The following is a 15,720-nucleotide window of genomic DNA, read 5'->3' as shown; positions in this document are numbered from 1 at the left end:
AATATCCTGGACCCAAGCCATTTAGGGCTTTATAGGTCATCACCAGCACATAAACTTTCTTTCTATAAAGAAATATGCCAGACAGACAACGTATCTTGATGAAAGATTTGTTTACACTTTGATCCACACTGTAAACAGTCACTCACATGCTCGTGGACAGCAGCAAGTATCTGGACAGCAAGGGCAACGAATGTAACAGCAGCAGTTATAAGGACAGCATTGGCACCAGCAAATCCCAACCAGGAGGAAGAAAAGGAAAGCGCCCAGGATCACCAAGCCCACAAACATCCATTCTGTAAACAAAAAGAGGATAAATGAATGAAAAGTTGGAGGTGTCAAACAATAACTAATATTCAATAAAATACAAATAATAAATGAATACATATGCTAAAAAGAAGTGCTAGTCTTTATAGCGTAATGTAAACCAGTTGAAATTAAAACCAGACCCACGAATCTCAGTCCTAGAATTATTTAAGACAGAAGAAATAGTATTTCCTGAGAAGGTCTATAAGCAGTAATACACTGTATAATGTAATCAAGGAGAATAGCAACATAATGGCACACATGTGCCTGAAAGGAAAACCTCAAAATCCCCCTTTTGCTAATTTCAAATGGGTATTTATTCTGCTAGTCGAAACTTGAACTTGTTAGCTAGATGAACAGCCAAAATTAAAATTGGACATGCGGGATGGTGAGGATTTCCATCTAGCATATTACTGAAGTTAAGGTATGGGATTATTTTGACATACATCAAGCAATGAAATAATAAATAAAATAATTAATAATAAATGACATAATAAAAGCAGTGTAACTATAATATACAATAATTCAAACTTCATAAAGTTGCCATATCATAAAAGCTCATAATAAAATATATCATAGAGCAATAATCAATTTATGCTGTCTGGGTGTTCTCTGATACCACCTTGGTAGTATCTTTGCAGAAGTTTCATTACCAAACTAGGTAATATTATCACCACACTAGGTAAGATCATCAGTTACTAGGTAACATAAAATGACTGCAAGAAAGCTACCAAGTTCAGAGAGCACCAAGGACCCCACCAGGGCTATAAATATTCATTTCTATCAATAATCAATCTTGAAAATAGCCATTCCCAGGTCAGCTATTTCCTTATTGTTTGGCACCTCAACAAATGAAATATAGCTTTGTGGTCTTTCTAAATGTCAATAGAAAAGAAGCTATCCTTAATTTGAACTACAAGCTAAAATGATGACCACTTTATGTAACTAAAATTATGACTTTATTGGATTTATGAAGAAGGCTGTACTATTGAAAGAGAACTTTAGATTTTTAAGTACACTTGATCTTATCCAAAAGACCAGGAAACAATTTAACAATTCTTTATTAATTTTTGTTTAAACTAGAATATATACGTCCAATTGTTGCAACTGGAATCAGCATCTAAGAACAATGCAACTAATTACTGTAGACTAGGTAGAGAAGGCTAGTAATGGAATCAAAATTCCCTAAGGTGGCGCTGTCCATAAATGTTGGTATTCAAATCCAATGAACCCAGGCAGCCATTATTCTTGTGGAGAATGAAAACCAATACATCTAAAAAAAACCAAACATATTGGTGAAGTCTGCTCTGAATATTGCATGACATAAAGAATGGCCAGTTTTTATTTTGCCAGGATCTTTTTTTTGGAGTAGGAGAGCCAAAGCAGGGAAGATGATGATGTAAAGAAAGTAGACCCATGCAATACACTCATAAAAATAATTTTGGTTTCTTGTTTATGTTTTAAATGGGAACATTGTCCCAAAGGTGCTTTTTTCGCAAGGCAACTGGACTTTCTTGTTTTTCTTTGAAGACATTTTGCTTCTCATCCAAGAAGCTTCTTCAGCTCTGATTGGATGATGGGGAACGGCAGGATTTATACTACTTGCAGACAGCTGGTCATTTGCATTCTTTTAAAGAATCGTTGAAGCCCCTGGAGGCTTATCTGTGTAATCAGGGTCACCTGAGTAGTGCAAAAGGGTGTGGAGCCTTCTTGGAACTGTTGAACCACCCCAAAGATAAAACACCCAGACACAAACTGAGCAATGTGATATATGGACCTCAATGTAGTGAGCCATGTGCAGATCTGTACATTGGGGAAACAAAACAACCACTTCATAAGCGTATGGCACAACATAGGAGAACAAACCCATCAGGACAAGATTCAGCAGTGCATCTGCATTTAAAAGACAAAGACCACTCTTTTAAAGACAACAAAGTCCACATTTTGGACAAAGAGCATCACTGGAAAGAAAGAGGGGTCAAAGAGACCATCCATGTCAAAACTGAACAGCCCTCTCTCAACAGAGGGAGAGAGATATAACATCATCTATCTCCAGTCTACAACACAGTCCTTCAACAGTTCCAAGAAGGCTCCAAACCAATTTGCACTACTTAGGTGACCCTGATGACACAGATAAACGTCCAGGGGCTTCAACGACTCCCTAAAAAATGCAAATGACCAGCTGTCTACAAGGAGTATAAATCCTGCCATTCTCCAACCATCCAGTCAGAGCTGAAGAAGCATCTTGGAGGAGAAGTGAAACATCTTCAAAGAAAAACAAGAAAGTCCAGTTGCCTCGTGGAAAAAACACCTTTGGGACAACCATGACCTGGATGACTGAGAATCTCCATAGACAAATGGGAACATTGTTTTAAGAATACAGTAAATCTGACCTCTAAATAATGTAAGCTTTCTTCCTGAATATGGTGTGAAACAATAATAGTAGGTTATAAAATCAGGCTTGGGGCTGACCTTCATACATCCCTAGCACTTCAAATTCACTCAACCCTGATTTTAATATTTGCCTGAATCATATCAATTATACTAAGAATTTCAAGAAGAAAGTTTGTACACTTCAAATAGTGTTTAGAAGATAAAACATACTTCCCATGAAGTATCCTAATTCACCTACACAATCTTAGCCCCTGAGCTATTCAGCGGGAAGGCAAGATATAAATCTAACAAATAAATCAGTAAAACACTCTTTTCACATCACATCTTGACCTGTTAAAATCTTGCCACTTCTCCCCATGCTCCATAAATTGCAAAAACTTACTGAAGAGGTAATGAACTCAGGCTACCAGTAAAAGCAGGGAATAAATTCATGAACAAGGTGCAGTAGAAAATAGAAGAACGGAAAAGTGTTAGATGGCAGAGTACCTGACATAATATCCACAGCAAAACTGGGTAAGAGACCAGCAAGCATCCCTGTCCTGCCTAGAAAAGACCAGGAGGAATGGAAAGAAGGAAGTTAGTGCAGAAAAATCACTCCCCATTCTTTGTCTTAACATTAAGCTCATTGATCTGCATCGTATAAAGCCTATACATGCTCTTTCAGAATACTGATTACCTCTGCTTTTGTTTCTCGTCAGTACAGTGTGATGAAATGTTACTGTTTTACATATTTGTAACATGTTCATTATAAGATTTATTTATTTATTTGTTTGTTTGTTTGTTTGTTTGTTTGATTGATTTCTATACCGCCCTATTTCCGAAGGACTCAGGGTGGTTTACAGGGCAAAGTTAAATACAGTTAAAACAGTACAAAGGTTAAGATAAAGTTAAAATTAAAATAGGATTAAATAACAATAGCCCAAATTTAAAATTTAAATTTAAAATTTAAAAATTTAAAACCCCTCAGTCCAGGCCAGATAAATCAAACAACCAGGTTTTTAGGTCCCGGCGAAACGAACGAAGGTCAGGGGCGGTCCGGAGTTCCACAGGCAGGTCGTTCCACAGGGCAGGCGCGCTCACAGAGAACGCCCTCCCCCTGGGGATCACCCGCCGGCACTCACTGACCGGCGGCACCCTAAGGAGGCCCTCCCTGTGGGAGCGCACAGGACAATGGGAGATTGATGCTGGCAGCAGGTGCTCCCTAAGATAACCCATATATATATTCCATATATAATGCTGCAGTATGCTAGCTGATACCATAAGACTTTGACAGATCATCTTTTGTGTTCTCTTGACCATTACCTATTGATATGTTTACCTAAAGGACTTAAACAATTTTCAGAAGCTTCACCCACAATGCTGTCCACCTTAGGATGAACTTAATACTGTATGAATATTGCCTTTCTTGTTCTGCATTTTATATTTGGTCCACATGGATCACTTCATGTTTTGATTTTCATTAAGTTTCACTGGCAAAATTTTAGACACAACTTAGGTAGATTTTAACATCATATGCTTTATCTTAACTAAGCAGGACACAACTCCATTTGGGACGATTCAGGTTGCCATCAGCGCAAGTAATTGCTCTTTTACCACATCAAGATTTTCCTTTGTTAGGATCCTTCCCCAAGATGGTTGCTGAACAGTAAGAGGATTTTTCTCTCCTGCTAATAATCTGCTGATTTTGCTGCCAAAGCTGGTTCTTTGGCAGGGTTGTTCCCTGGATTTCAGTGGAAGCACTTAGGAATGACCCAGGATGACTTTTGGACGACCATGGACCCACCTGGGAAGAGGAATCTTGAAGATTACAGTTCCCAATAGGAGAGGCCGGGAAATCAGGTGATCTATCTTTTCTTCTTGACTGATCATTTTTTAAGCCAGATTGAATTTTAATCACTTGAAGTTTCTATTTTACTTTGCTTTTTATCTCTAAAAGTTAATTGACTAGTTGAATGCTGACTTATTTTAATCCCGTTAAGACTTTATCTGTTTTCTCTGCCTCTTTTTGGGGAACTGCTGTTTTGAATAACTATTGCTTCTCTTTAAGAAAGTTATGGCATGTTCTTAGATGGTGAAAGTGTCTTGACTTGATTTATATATTTATATTGAACTTTCACTCAGAGATTTTGCATTTTATTAATTTGCAAAAAGCTTGGAGCTTATTTTTTTAAAAAAATTTCTTTTAATTTTGGATTGAAATATTCAAAAAAAAAATACGCTCGCTGTTTTTCTATACATTTTTCACTGTGAGGAATATCACTTCAGCATTCTTTGTTCCTGGTCCTTGAAGAGCTTTCTTATCTCAGGTTGCTAAGCTACAAGAGAACAAATAATGTATCAGTTTACAGACAAGCGACTGTGGCTGGCATTTGTGAAAAAGCCGGACTTTTAACATATAAACTTTTTTTAAAAAAAAGTTTGACAAAATAATGGCTACAAAGAAGGCCCAGATGCAAGTAACTGCAGCTGAACTAGATTTACAAAAGGAACTTGGTTTGACATTGGCAAATTCAGTGGAGAAGGCTGAAAGAAATATGGACTTTACAAACTTAGAACTGACCAAATGGTTAAGTGATAAACTGATCTCCCTTAAGAAGACTGAGGGAGATTGGGGAATGGATTTATTATATTCAACTGGAAAACAATTTCATCTGGACTCTTTTGGAAGATAGATTGATTTTGGAGAATGGATTTATTACACTTCATTAACTGATAAGAGATGTTATTAAGAAGTAAACAGGGATATTTGATTCAGGACAAATCAGAGTTAATTGCTGCAATGCTTTGAGATAGATAAGTTGAATACAAAAATATTGTTAACAGGTTTTTAAATTTTAATCTTGCCTTTTTTGTTATTCTACCTGTTAATTATTTTGTTATTAATGTAATAGGTAGATGACAGGTTAATAATTTTCAAATAGACTTAAAGGTTTAAAAATTTGGGGCCTGTTTGGCAGGAGGTGGAAAACTAATATTGTTGAAATATAATTGTTGTTGTTGTTGTTAGTTGCGAAGTCGTGTCCGACCCATCGCGACCCTATGGACAACGTTCCTCCAGGCTTTCCTGTCCTCTACCATCTTCTGGAGTCCATTTAAGCTCACGCCTACTGCTTCAGTAACTCCATCCAGCCACCTCATTCTCTGTCATCCCCTTCTTCTATTGCCCTCAATCTTTCCCAGCATTAGGCTCTTCTCCAGTGAGTCCTTCCTCCTCATTAGGTGGCCAAAGTATTTGAGTTTTAGCTTCAGGATCTGGCCTTCTAAAGAGCAGTCAGGGTTGATCTCCTCTAGGACTGACCGGTTTGATCGCCTTGCAGTCCAAGGGACTCGCAGGAGTCTTCTCCAGCACCAGAGTTCAAAGGCCTCAATTCTTTTGCGCTCAGCCTTTCTTATGGTCCAACTTTCACTGCCATACATTGCAACTGGGAAGACCATAGCCTTGACTATACGCACTTTTGTTGACAGGGTGATGTCTCTGCTTTTTAGTGTGCTGTATAGATTTGCCATGGCTTTCCTTTCGAGGAGCAAGCGTCTTTTAATTTCTTGACTACAGTCCCCATCTGCAGTGATCTTGGAGCCCAGGAAAATAAAATCTGTCACTACCTCCATTTCTTCCCCATCTATTTGCCAGGAATTGAGAGGGCCGGATGCCATGATCTTGGTTTTCTTAATATGAAATATAAAATATAATTATTAGTATTCAACTAGGGAGTGATAATATATGTACCCGTATATACTTGAGTATAAGCCGACTCGAGTATAAGCCGAGACCCCCAATTTCACCCCCAAAAACTGGGAAAAGTTGTTGACTCGAGTATAAGCCGATCCGCCGTTCTGCAAGCCTCCGCCGCCGGCGGAGGCTGAATCCGCACTCTGCAAGCCTCTGCCGCCAGCAGAGGCTCGATCCGCCATTTTGCAAGCCTGAATACACAGGAATGTGTGGCCGCGGCTCTCGGGGAAGCCCTGGCTGTCCGCTTCCTCGCTCCACGCTGCCATTCGGGGCCTGCGCGTTCCCCGGGCAAATCACGGCGCCCAGCAGGCGAGGAAACACGCCCGCTCCAGTCGCCCCCCCTTCCCTCAGGAGACGCGAAGCAAGTGACCGCCCGGAGCTTACCGAGGACTTGCGCGCGGCCGAGGCTTCGGTGCTTCCAGGATCGCGCGCACCTCTCCCAAGCCGTCGCCATCCGGAGACCTGCCGAAGTTTGGGGAGGTTTGGGGAGGTGCGCGCGCACCTCCCCAAACCTCCCCAAACGTCGGCAGGTCTCCGGACCTCCGCGCCCTGCCTGCCTGCTTCTTTCCGCAGCGGAAAGAAGCAGGCAGGCAGGGCGCGGAGGTCCGGAGACCTGCCGACGTTTGGGGAGGTTTGCGCGCGCACCTCCCCAAACTTCGTCAGGTCTCCGGACGGCGGTGGCTTGGGAGAGGTGCACGCGATCCCGGAAGCACCAAAGCCTCGGCCGCGCACAAGTCCTCGGTAAGTTTTTTTGTTGACTGGAGTATAAGCCGAAGTGGAATTTTTCAGCCCAAAAAGTGGGCTGAAAAATTCGGCTTATACTCAAGTATATACAGTATATGTATTTGAGTCTTTTTTTTAAAAGCACTTTTTAATGTCTTGTTTGGCTTCTTTCTTTGGTTCATTTCTGTAAAAAAACTTTTTGGGGGGAGTTTTGTTTTTTGTTTTCAATAAAAATTCAAGATTAAAAAAAGATTTTCCTTTATAAATGGACTAAGGCCTTATTTATGTATCAATTGAGGTTAATTCTTGAGGGCTCAGTGCAAAGGTTATAGCTACTTTAACCTCTGAGGGTGTACACTACATAAAGTTTCTGCATTATTTACAGGACTAGGAACCCCAGTGGCGCAGTGGTTAAAGCCCAGTATTACAGGCAAACACGGTCCATAGTCTGGAGCTCAATCCTGATGGGGCTCAAGGTTGACTCGGCCTTTCTTACTTCCAAGTTCGGTAAAATGAGAACCCAGACTGTTGGGGGGCAATGTGCAAATAATGATTACATTGTAAACTGCCCAGAAAGTACTATAAAGTGCTATGGGGTGGTATATAAGTCTAAATGCTATCGCTTTTGCTACTGTACATATTATTTGTATGCATGTAATATATCCAGGCACTATTATAACCATTTTAAATGGCTATGCTTTCTGCATCTATTAGTACAGGTTGGGTTCTAAGCCACTCATTTCATTGTTCACATTTAGGCCACTCATTACTCAGCTAACAGTTTCAGCATGATTTGGAATTGAATTTCTATCTACGTTTTTGTTCTTTGGAACTGCATATTTCAGCTTTCATGTGTTGTTATAAGAAGCATAATAAAACAGAACACTGCTGCAAAACATGGGACAAGCTTCATTTAAAAGAAACAAACTTCACAGTTTCATATTGTGATGAATATGAAAGTTATCACATGAGCAGAATTTATTATTACTACTCAGATTCTATATTGAATGTTGCATTCAATGTATGTGTATATTATTGATTTTCTTAAAGATGTATTCAAGCCTGTCATATAAGGTTTGGGAACCGATTCCAAACAAATTTGAGATCTTTCAGACAGATCTGAAAATTTTCAACAACCATTTAAGGAAGAATCAGTACGAAATATTACAATTAAAGCAGTAGGGATAGAGGTGAATATGTTTCAGAGTCTGTAATCTTCAGAGCCTGTTCCCACTCTTAACACATAATGAACAAGTATGGGAGGCCTATTTTATGCATGCATCCATGAGGCATACATTTGCTTCTATAGCATTGCACTTGTGGAAGAAAACTTTACATTCCACTGGTAAAGACCAGGAAAAAATATCTAAAAATAGATAGCATACAATAAATAAAACCAGCTCAAACAATCTAACTTGGAAAGTTTTAGAACCTTTTCTTCACCACGGACTCTCTTTAAATACCTTTTCTGGCCACGGACCATGGCCATGGACTTCCAAGATTTAACTCAAGATTTAAATCATAATATTTCTTCAACCCTTTGCGGACCCCCTGTGACAACATCCATGAACCACTGGTTGAGAACCACTGCTGTAGAAAACCAAAGTTCTTTATTATGGTAATCAAAGAAAAATTGAGATTATTGGAAGATGCACAGACAAGTGTGCATGGTATGCACGAAAGGCAAAATGTCTGCCAAAAATCCCTAACTTTTGGACGTTTCCAATTATGGGCTCTGAGCAGACACCAAACCCTTATTATTTGTGAATTACAAAAACTCATTAAAGAATCAATGGCTATCAACTGGATTAATTTTGATTTTTAATACTATTATAATTAGTTTCAAAACATCTTCATGAAGAACCTGTCTGTGTTATTTAATTATAATTGTTAATTATCATTGTACTGATGTTATCTAGTTTGGTAATGAAACACATGCAAGAAAACCACAAAGCTCAGAGAGCACCAAGGACCCCACAATTATAATTGTCCACTGCCAAAGCAAAAATATGCACTACATTCATACCTACATTTCTAACTATGTTTTTGTGATCTGTTGTAGTTCATTAATGCTTTTTATAGTGTTCTGTATTATAACCATTAATCATGAGTAATTTTTTGGAGTTGTAATACAGGGGTGTCAAACTGCCGGCCCATGGACCAGACGTGTCACGCGGAAGCCGTGCCCACCCCTTTGCCGGCAATGGAAAAACAGTCCCAATAAGTTGTGTGACATCATGTGATGTCGTGGGTTTGACATGTCTGATGTAATAGAATGACAAACATGATCTTTCACATAGGATTTTCATTTTTCTTTTAAAAATAAAAAATATTTTCATGACCATGCAAACGGAGCTTATTTAGAATACTGCATTTATTTCACAAGTATATATGATTGTATGCCAACAGGGTTTTTTCCCAACCAAACTAATCATTCGGTCAGCACTTTTCAAAATCTCAGATGTTCAAATTTCTTAATATTGTTAAATCTGAGATACGTAAAATGCACAAAATATTTTTTTTAGTTCAAATTTTAAACTTGTTCCAGGGGGGTGCTATAAATATCTGTGGATAGAATGTTACCACCCTAAATAAAACACAGTGAGAAAAAGAGTAGTTGCTAGAGAAACAATAAAGACATAAGCCAGTACTTAAGCCCTCCATGGCTTAACAAAGCATAAACCTTCTTACTATTACTTCCCCTGCATTTTGCATATTTTAAGAGGTAAACATGTATTTGAGAAATGAAAGGAAAGCAGCTGTAACTCACTTTTACGTGACTGGCAACCTAAGTCAAAATTCTGACTTATATACAGCAGCTACTGCATTAATTACTTAATTACTGTGCTACCAACATCCATGGCTTTGGGGCTTTTTGAGACAATAGACTTATGTCACTTCTCTTTTTGGGGATTGGAGAGAAAGAAATCCACGTTCCAATTTCAAACACTTTCCTTTTCTTAAGAGTTGTTGTAAAAGATAGGAAATGTTTGTCTCGCTGTGGAATACTACTTTCTTACCCACTGTGCTATATTTTTTTGTTAATTTAACTGCAACTTTCAAATGTTATTTTCCTGTCTAATAGCTCTATTTTCCCCATTAAGTAAGACAGCAGCTGGAGAGGATGTGGAAATTTTGACAGGAAATATGATAGAAATAGCAGGGCAGGGAAGGTCTTGGAAAGAAATACAGTTTCATGTAGTTTGCCAAGATTAACTAATTTTTATATGTACCTCAAGTTTAAAAACTATAAATGTACTAAGAAATGGCTTCTTAAAATCTAATCTTGGTTACTTTTAAACTTCTGCTTTGCAACTGCAACAGCAGCAAAGCCCGACAGAAAAGGATGAAAACAATAAAATTGATGCAAAATATCTCCAGATTTTGAGAATTATCGCCCTGAATATTCCTAAACTATGATCAGTATAAAACAAAATAATATTATCTATTCATGTTTTGGCAAGTCTTAGCAAACATCCCTATTAGTTAGGACTGCCAGGAATGATCCTGGATGCTCCACTTCCAAGAGAGATTAATAGCTGGCTTCCAAAAATACAATGTTCTTCAGACACTGTACACACCTCAAAAATTATTTTCTTTTCTGGTTTCACAGATTTCTTCTCCCTCCCTTTCTGTTCACCAGTGTTCCGAGAAAGAAAATCTGTAATGGAATTCACTAAAGCTCTCTTTTTATTAACCATTTCAGCAAAACGCTGGGTAGAATAGCAACGCCTAAATCTGAAACAGCTAGTAGATTTGAATGTGTCAGCACTCCCAATAACCAACCTGCTTTAAACCTAAAGTAATTCTGCCACAATCTTTTTTTTACCTATGCACTGAATTAATTCAGTGACAACCCTTCTCCCTACCGGTGTGTAATTCTCCTGATTCTTATTTTTAACAGCTGTTAAGGAGGCTGCTGAAAAACTCCACAGCTGACCCAGCCATTCTTTTTAATACCGGTGGTTTCCACAGCAACCGAAGGGGGAGATAACACACAGGCTTGTCATGAATGCTTGCTAATTGAAGGCCAACTTTCTTCCTACAGGGATGAGCAACATGTGAACCAAAAATATATAGAAAGGACAAACAACACACACATTGATTGTGGTAAGAAATGTTCTGAAGCTGCTGAAAATACTATATGAGAAAATGGAAGCTTTTTGATCAGTTAAAAATGGTATACTCAAACAATAAAACAGCTGTGACTACATATTGATATTTCCATAGGTTTATTTCTTAAAGAGGAGAGAATGCAAAATTAAGGAAAAGATCAGCAAATGTCGAATTGCTAGAATTTTCAGAACAGAACTCTAACGTTCCTAAGAATGAGGCCTTCTAGATATAACTGATTACAATTTATACAAATTGGGAATTATGGCAACTTGTGTATATGTAGTTCTAGAATTATCACCCCAAATTAGCTTGCATTCAAGCATCAAATTAAAATTAAATATATCATGATCAGGACATCAGTTTGGAATGACTGTTTAAAAGCATTTGATTCAAGATCAGAATATCTTGAAATTACCAAGACCAGTAGTTCTCAATCTCTGGTCCACAGACCCTTTGGGGCCACAATGTCGTCACAGGGGGGTCCACAAAAGCTTGAAGAAATGTTATGATTTAAATCTTAAGACTTGGTGGTCCATGTCCATGGCCTACACCCTACACCAGGGGTCAGCAACCTGAAACAGTGAAAGAGCCACTCGGAACCGGTTCCCTCACAAAAGGAAAAACTGGGAGCTGCAAAAACAGTGTGCGCATGCGCATACATGCGCGCATGTGCAGAACAGGGTTTGACTGAAGAGTGGAGCCAAGGCAAGATATGCACCTACCCTGCATATTTGAATTGATTGGTTGAACTTTTTTAGTCCCACTTTTTTTGGGGGGGACTGCACATGGCAGAGGACTGGGAGCCGCAGGGAACGGCTGAAAGAGCCACATGTGGCTCCGAAGCCGCGGGTTGCAGACCTGTGCCCTACACGGTATTTAAAAAGGGTCTGTGGTGAAGAAAACATTGAGAACCACTGACCACAACTATTCCTATCATTCAGTTGTTCTTTTATACTTATTAATGTATGTTGAACTATCAGTCACATGAAGAAGTAAATATCTTTTGAAGGGGTTATGTATGTTATTCAGTATTGGTTCTTCACCCATGATTATCAGAAAATACTTTTTAAAACTCAGAAGGACATTCCAGTTTCTGTTTGATATGCTAAAGAATATAAATGAACAGATTCAAAGAAAAACAAAAGTTCAAAGAAAAACAAAAATTCAAAGAAAAACAAAGAAAGATGGGAGGAGTATATATTGAGCTGCGAAGGAAGAATCTATAAAAATTCTATCAAACAATGCCAGGAAATCTGGAGAATGACACAATGGCCAGCTGATTGGAAGAGGTCATTCTACACACCAATAACAAAGAAAAACCTAATAGCAAAGTATCATACAAAATCCTTAATTTCATATGTTACATGAAGTGTTACAAAATAACACTTAAGATCATCCAACATCCAAAGTTGATCTACACAGAATCATTGAAAAGACAAAGAATGCCAAAACTGAATCAATATGTGTTTCATTGGTTAAACAAAAGCCTCACTTGTGTCTAGTTAAAATGGGAAACTCAGAACATCTCAGATTATCACAACGTGTTAAGGTCCCCATACAAAATGTATACACAGGTCAGGTCAGAAAGCCAATGAAACATGGTGAATCAGATTTTAAGTCTAGGTTGGAAAGGAAATGAGAGAAGGCTATATAATCTTCCTTATTTATTCAACCTATATACTAAATATACATTGAGATAAGCCATATTGGAAGATCATGGGAGTGGTTTTAAATTTGGAAGAGAACTATCAATAACCCTTCCTGTGCTGATCATACTACACTGATAGCTGGAAATATAAATCATATGGATGTTCTAGTGCAGGGGTCGGCAACCTGAAACAGTGAAAGAGCCACTCGGAACCGGTTCCCTCACAAAAGGAAAAACTGGGAGCCGCAAAAAAATGTGTGCACATGCGCATACATACACACATGCACAGAACAGGGTTTGACTGAAGAGTGGAGCCAAGGCGAGATATGCACCTACCCTGCATATTTGAATTGATTGGTTGAACTTTTTTAGTCCCACCTTTTTTTTTGGACTGCACATGGCAGAGGACTGGGAGCCGCAGGAGACGGCTGAAAGAGCCGCATGCGGCTCCGGAGCCGCGGGTTCATGTGTAATTTGATGGTCTTCTGATTTTGTCTTCAACTATTTCTTCACTCATATTATCTGAATAAGGTAGTCCTTGCTTAATGACCACAACTGGGACCTATAACTCTGTCATTCAACATGATCATTCAGTGAGACATCACAACTAGTAGTTTTACCACCAGCTTCTCTAATGACTTAGCTTGTCAGTAGCCAGCTGTGAAGTGTAAAAATGCAAGTCATAAATGTAAGAGCCAAATATAGTTACTTTTTCAGTGCTATTGTAACTTCAAACTGTCACTGAACAGAGCTTTCATTACGCAGACTACCTGTATATAATTGCCTCTGAATCATCTCTTCTATCACACTCAACTATTCAGAAATGTGCTATCTTTTTCTTATTGAGTGAGTGACTTTTCAAGTTTTGAAACGCCTTTGCAAAATTCCTTTATTCTCATTGTGCACTGAAATTAAGCTAAACAGTTCTAACGGAATGCATATTTTTAGATCAAATGAAATACAGGATATGAAATCTCTCTCTCCCTCCCCTCTTTCTAGCTGGCTTCTAACCCTCTTATCTATCATCTGTGTTGTGTCAAATTTTAGGATGTAAACCAGGCATGTCAAACTCGCAACGTCAAGTGATGTTGCGTAACGGTATCGTGACTTTTTCCCCATTGCTGGCAATTGGGTGGGAGCGGTTTCGGTGTGACGCATCTGGCCCGCAGGCCAGCAGTTTGACATGTCTGATGTAAACTGCTAGGTAAAGAAGCCAATAACCTTCTTTTGATTTACAGAGATATAATGATACACAATTAACAGATTATTATTTCTTACTTTTGTCAATTTTATATCATAACGCACAATACATAATATGTTCATTCGTAGTTGCCACATTACCTATTCAGAGTTATCAAAATTTTGCAAACAATCCCAAAGATCATAGGTAAGGCGACTTTCTTCTGCTAAAGTGAAAATCTAAAGTCATATGATTTTGAAGCATATAAAACATGCATTTAATAGGCCCTTTATGAGAAATCACATGAAAAACCATGGAAAAGGGGAAAAGTAAATACATTATGAAAGCACATGAGGATTTTCCCTTCCTTCTTATACTTATTTGTTTGTTTGTAAAATGTATAGGTCACCCATCCTATTTCATGGTAACTCTGGGCAACTTCAACCAGGCATCTTTTTTATTATTATGTGCCATCAGATTGGTGTTGAGTCTCAAAAACCACATAGATATATTTTTCCATGACAATCTCTCCCTAACTTGATCTTTCAGGTCTTCCAACAGTGCACTCATTGCCACTATAACTGAGTTCATCTATCTTGCTGACAGTCTTCTTTTTCTTTCCATTTTTCCCAGGATTAGAACTTTTACTAGAGAATTAGGCTTTCACATAACGTGTCCAAAGTTGGGGAAGAGGGGAAAAAAGGAGAAATATTTTTTTAAAAAAGAAGCAAAAAATAGAAAGAAATAATGAGCCACTTCATCAAGACCAGTATAAATATTTTTAACAGCTTAACTTTTTCTCTAATATTTCAACCAAAACTCTTATTCCATATCTCATCTTTTCTTTATAAATAATAAAACCTAATCTTTCAATCTTACTCAGTAAATGTTTATTAAGAGAGTTGTTCATGGTTGAAATATGGGAAGAAGAAAAAAAATTTCTTGTAGTTTTAGAGAAAGTGATAAGCTGTGATATTATAATTGAGAGATTTGTTCGATGATCCATTTGTTTGTTTTCTTGGCTGTCCATGTTAAGTCAGGAATCTTGTCTAATACCCTTGCTTTTTCAAAATCTAACTTTCACTTGAGAGTGCCACAGCAGATACTATGTCTTGCCTATTGTCATTTTTGTAGATATAGATATATCATGGCCTCTGAAAAATCTTTTCCAATGACTTCACGGTTGCTCTATGACAGGGATGTCAAACTGGCGGCCCACGGGCCAGATGCGTCACGTGCAGGCCACACCCACCCTGGCTCTGCAAAGGCAAAAAAAGTCACAATACATCACAATATGTCACATGACGCAATCAAGTTTGACACCTGTGCTCTATGAAGTTGTAGTCTGTGACATCATAGAACAAATTGCTGCTGACAGTGTTTCAACATTAGGATAAAGACCAAAGAACTATTACAGCTTATTGATGCAATTAGGCCCCGAGAGTCAGTGTGGAGACAACTTGCTGTTAGCATGCTAATTCTAACCCCCTTTCTGCCACTTCTCATATACTAGCATTGGCAAAATTCAGTGGCAAACAATTGGACAAGAGTATTGTAATTTCTTGTTGGGTTCAAAACAAATAAAGGTACACACACAAGCCCGAGAAAGAGGGGGTAAAGACATCA

At 38.4% G+C, this 15,720-nt stretch overlaps 1 protein-coding gene across 1 annotated transcript in view; it reads right to left on the bottom strand.

The window, feature by feature from the left end:
* ILDR2 (immunoglobulin like domain containing receptor 2) overlaps positions 1-15,720 on the bottom strand; it is a gene marked incomplete at its 5' end in the record, with an annotated part of 55,251 nt that overhangs the window by 11,679 nt on the left and 27,852 nt on the right. Inside the window, 2 exons of the mRNA XM_083361903.1 lie at positions 147-293; positions 3,184-3,240. Coding sequence (XP_083218029.1) covers positions 147-293; positions 3,184-3,240 — 204 coding nt within the window. The remainder of the gene's footprint in view (positions 1-146; positions 294-3,183; positions 3,241-15,720) is intronic.

The sequence above is a fragment of the Vipera ursinii genome (assembly GCF_947247035.1).
Source record: "Vipera ursinii genome assembly, chromosome: 4".
NCBI classification, from domain to species: domain Eukaryota; kingdom Metazoa; phylum Chordata; class Lepidosauria; order Squamata; family Viperidae; genus Vipera; species Vipera ursinii.
The sequence above is the reverse complement of the archived record's forward strand: the minus strand, read 5'-3'. Positions and strand labels throughout refer to the sequence as shown.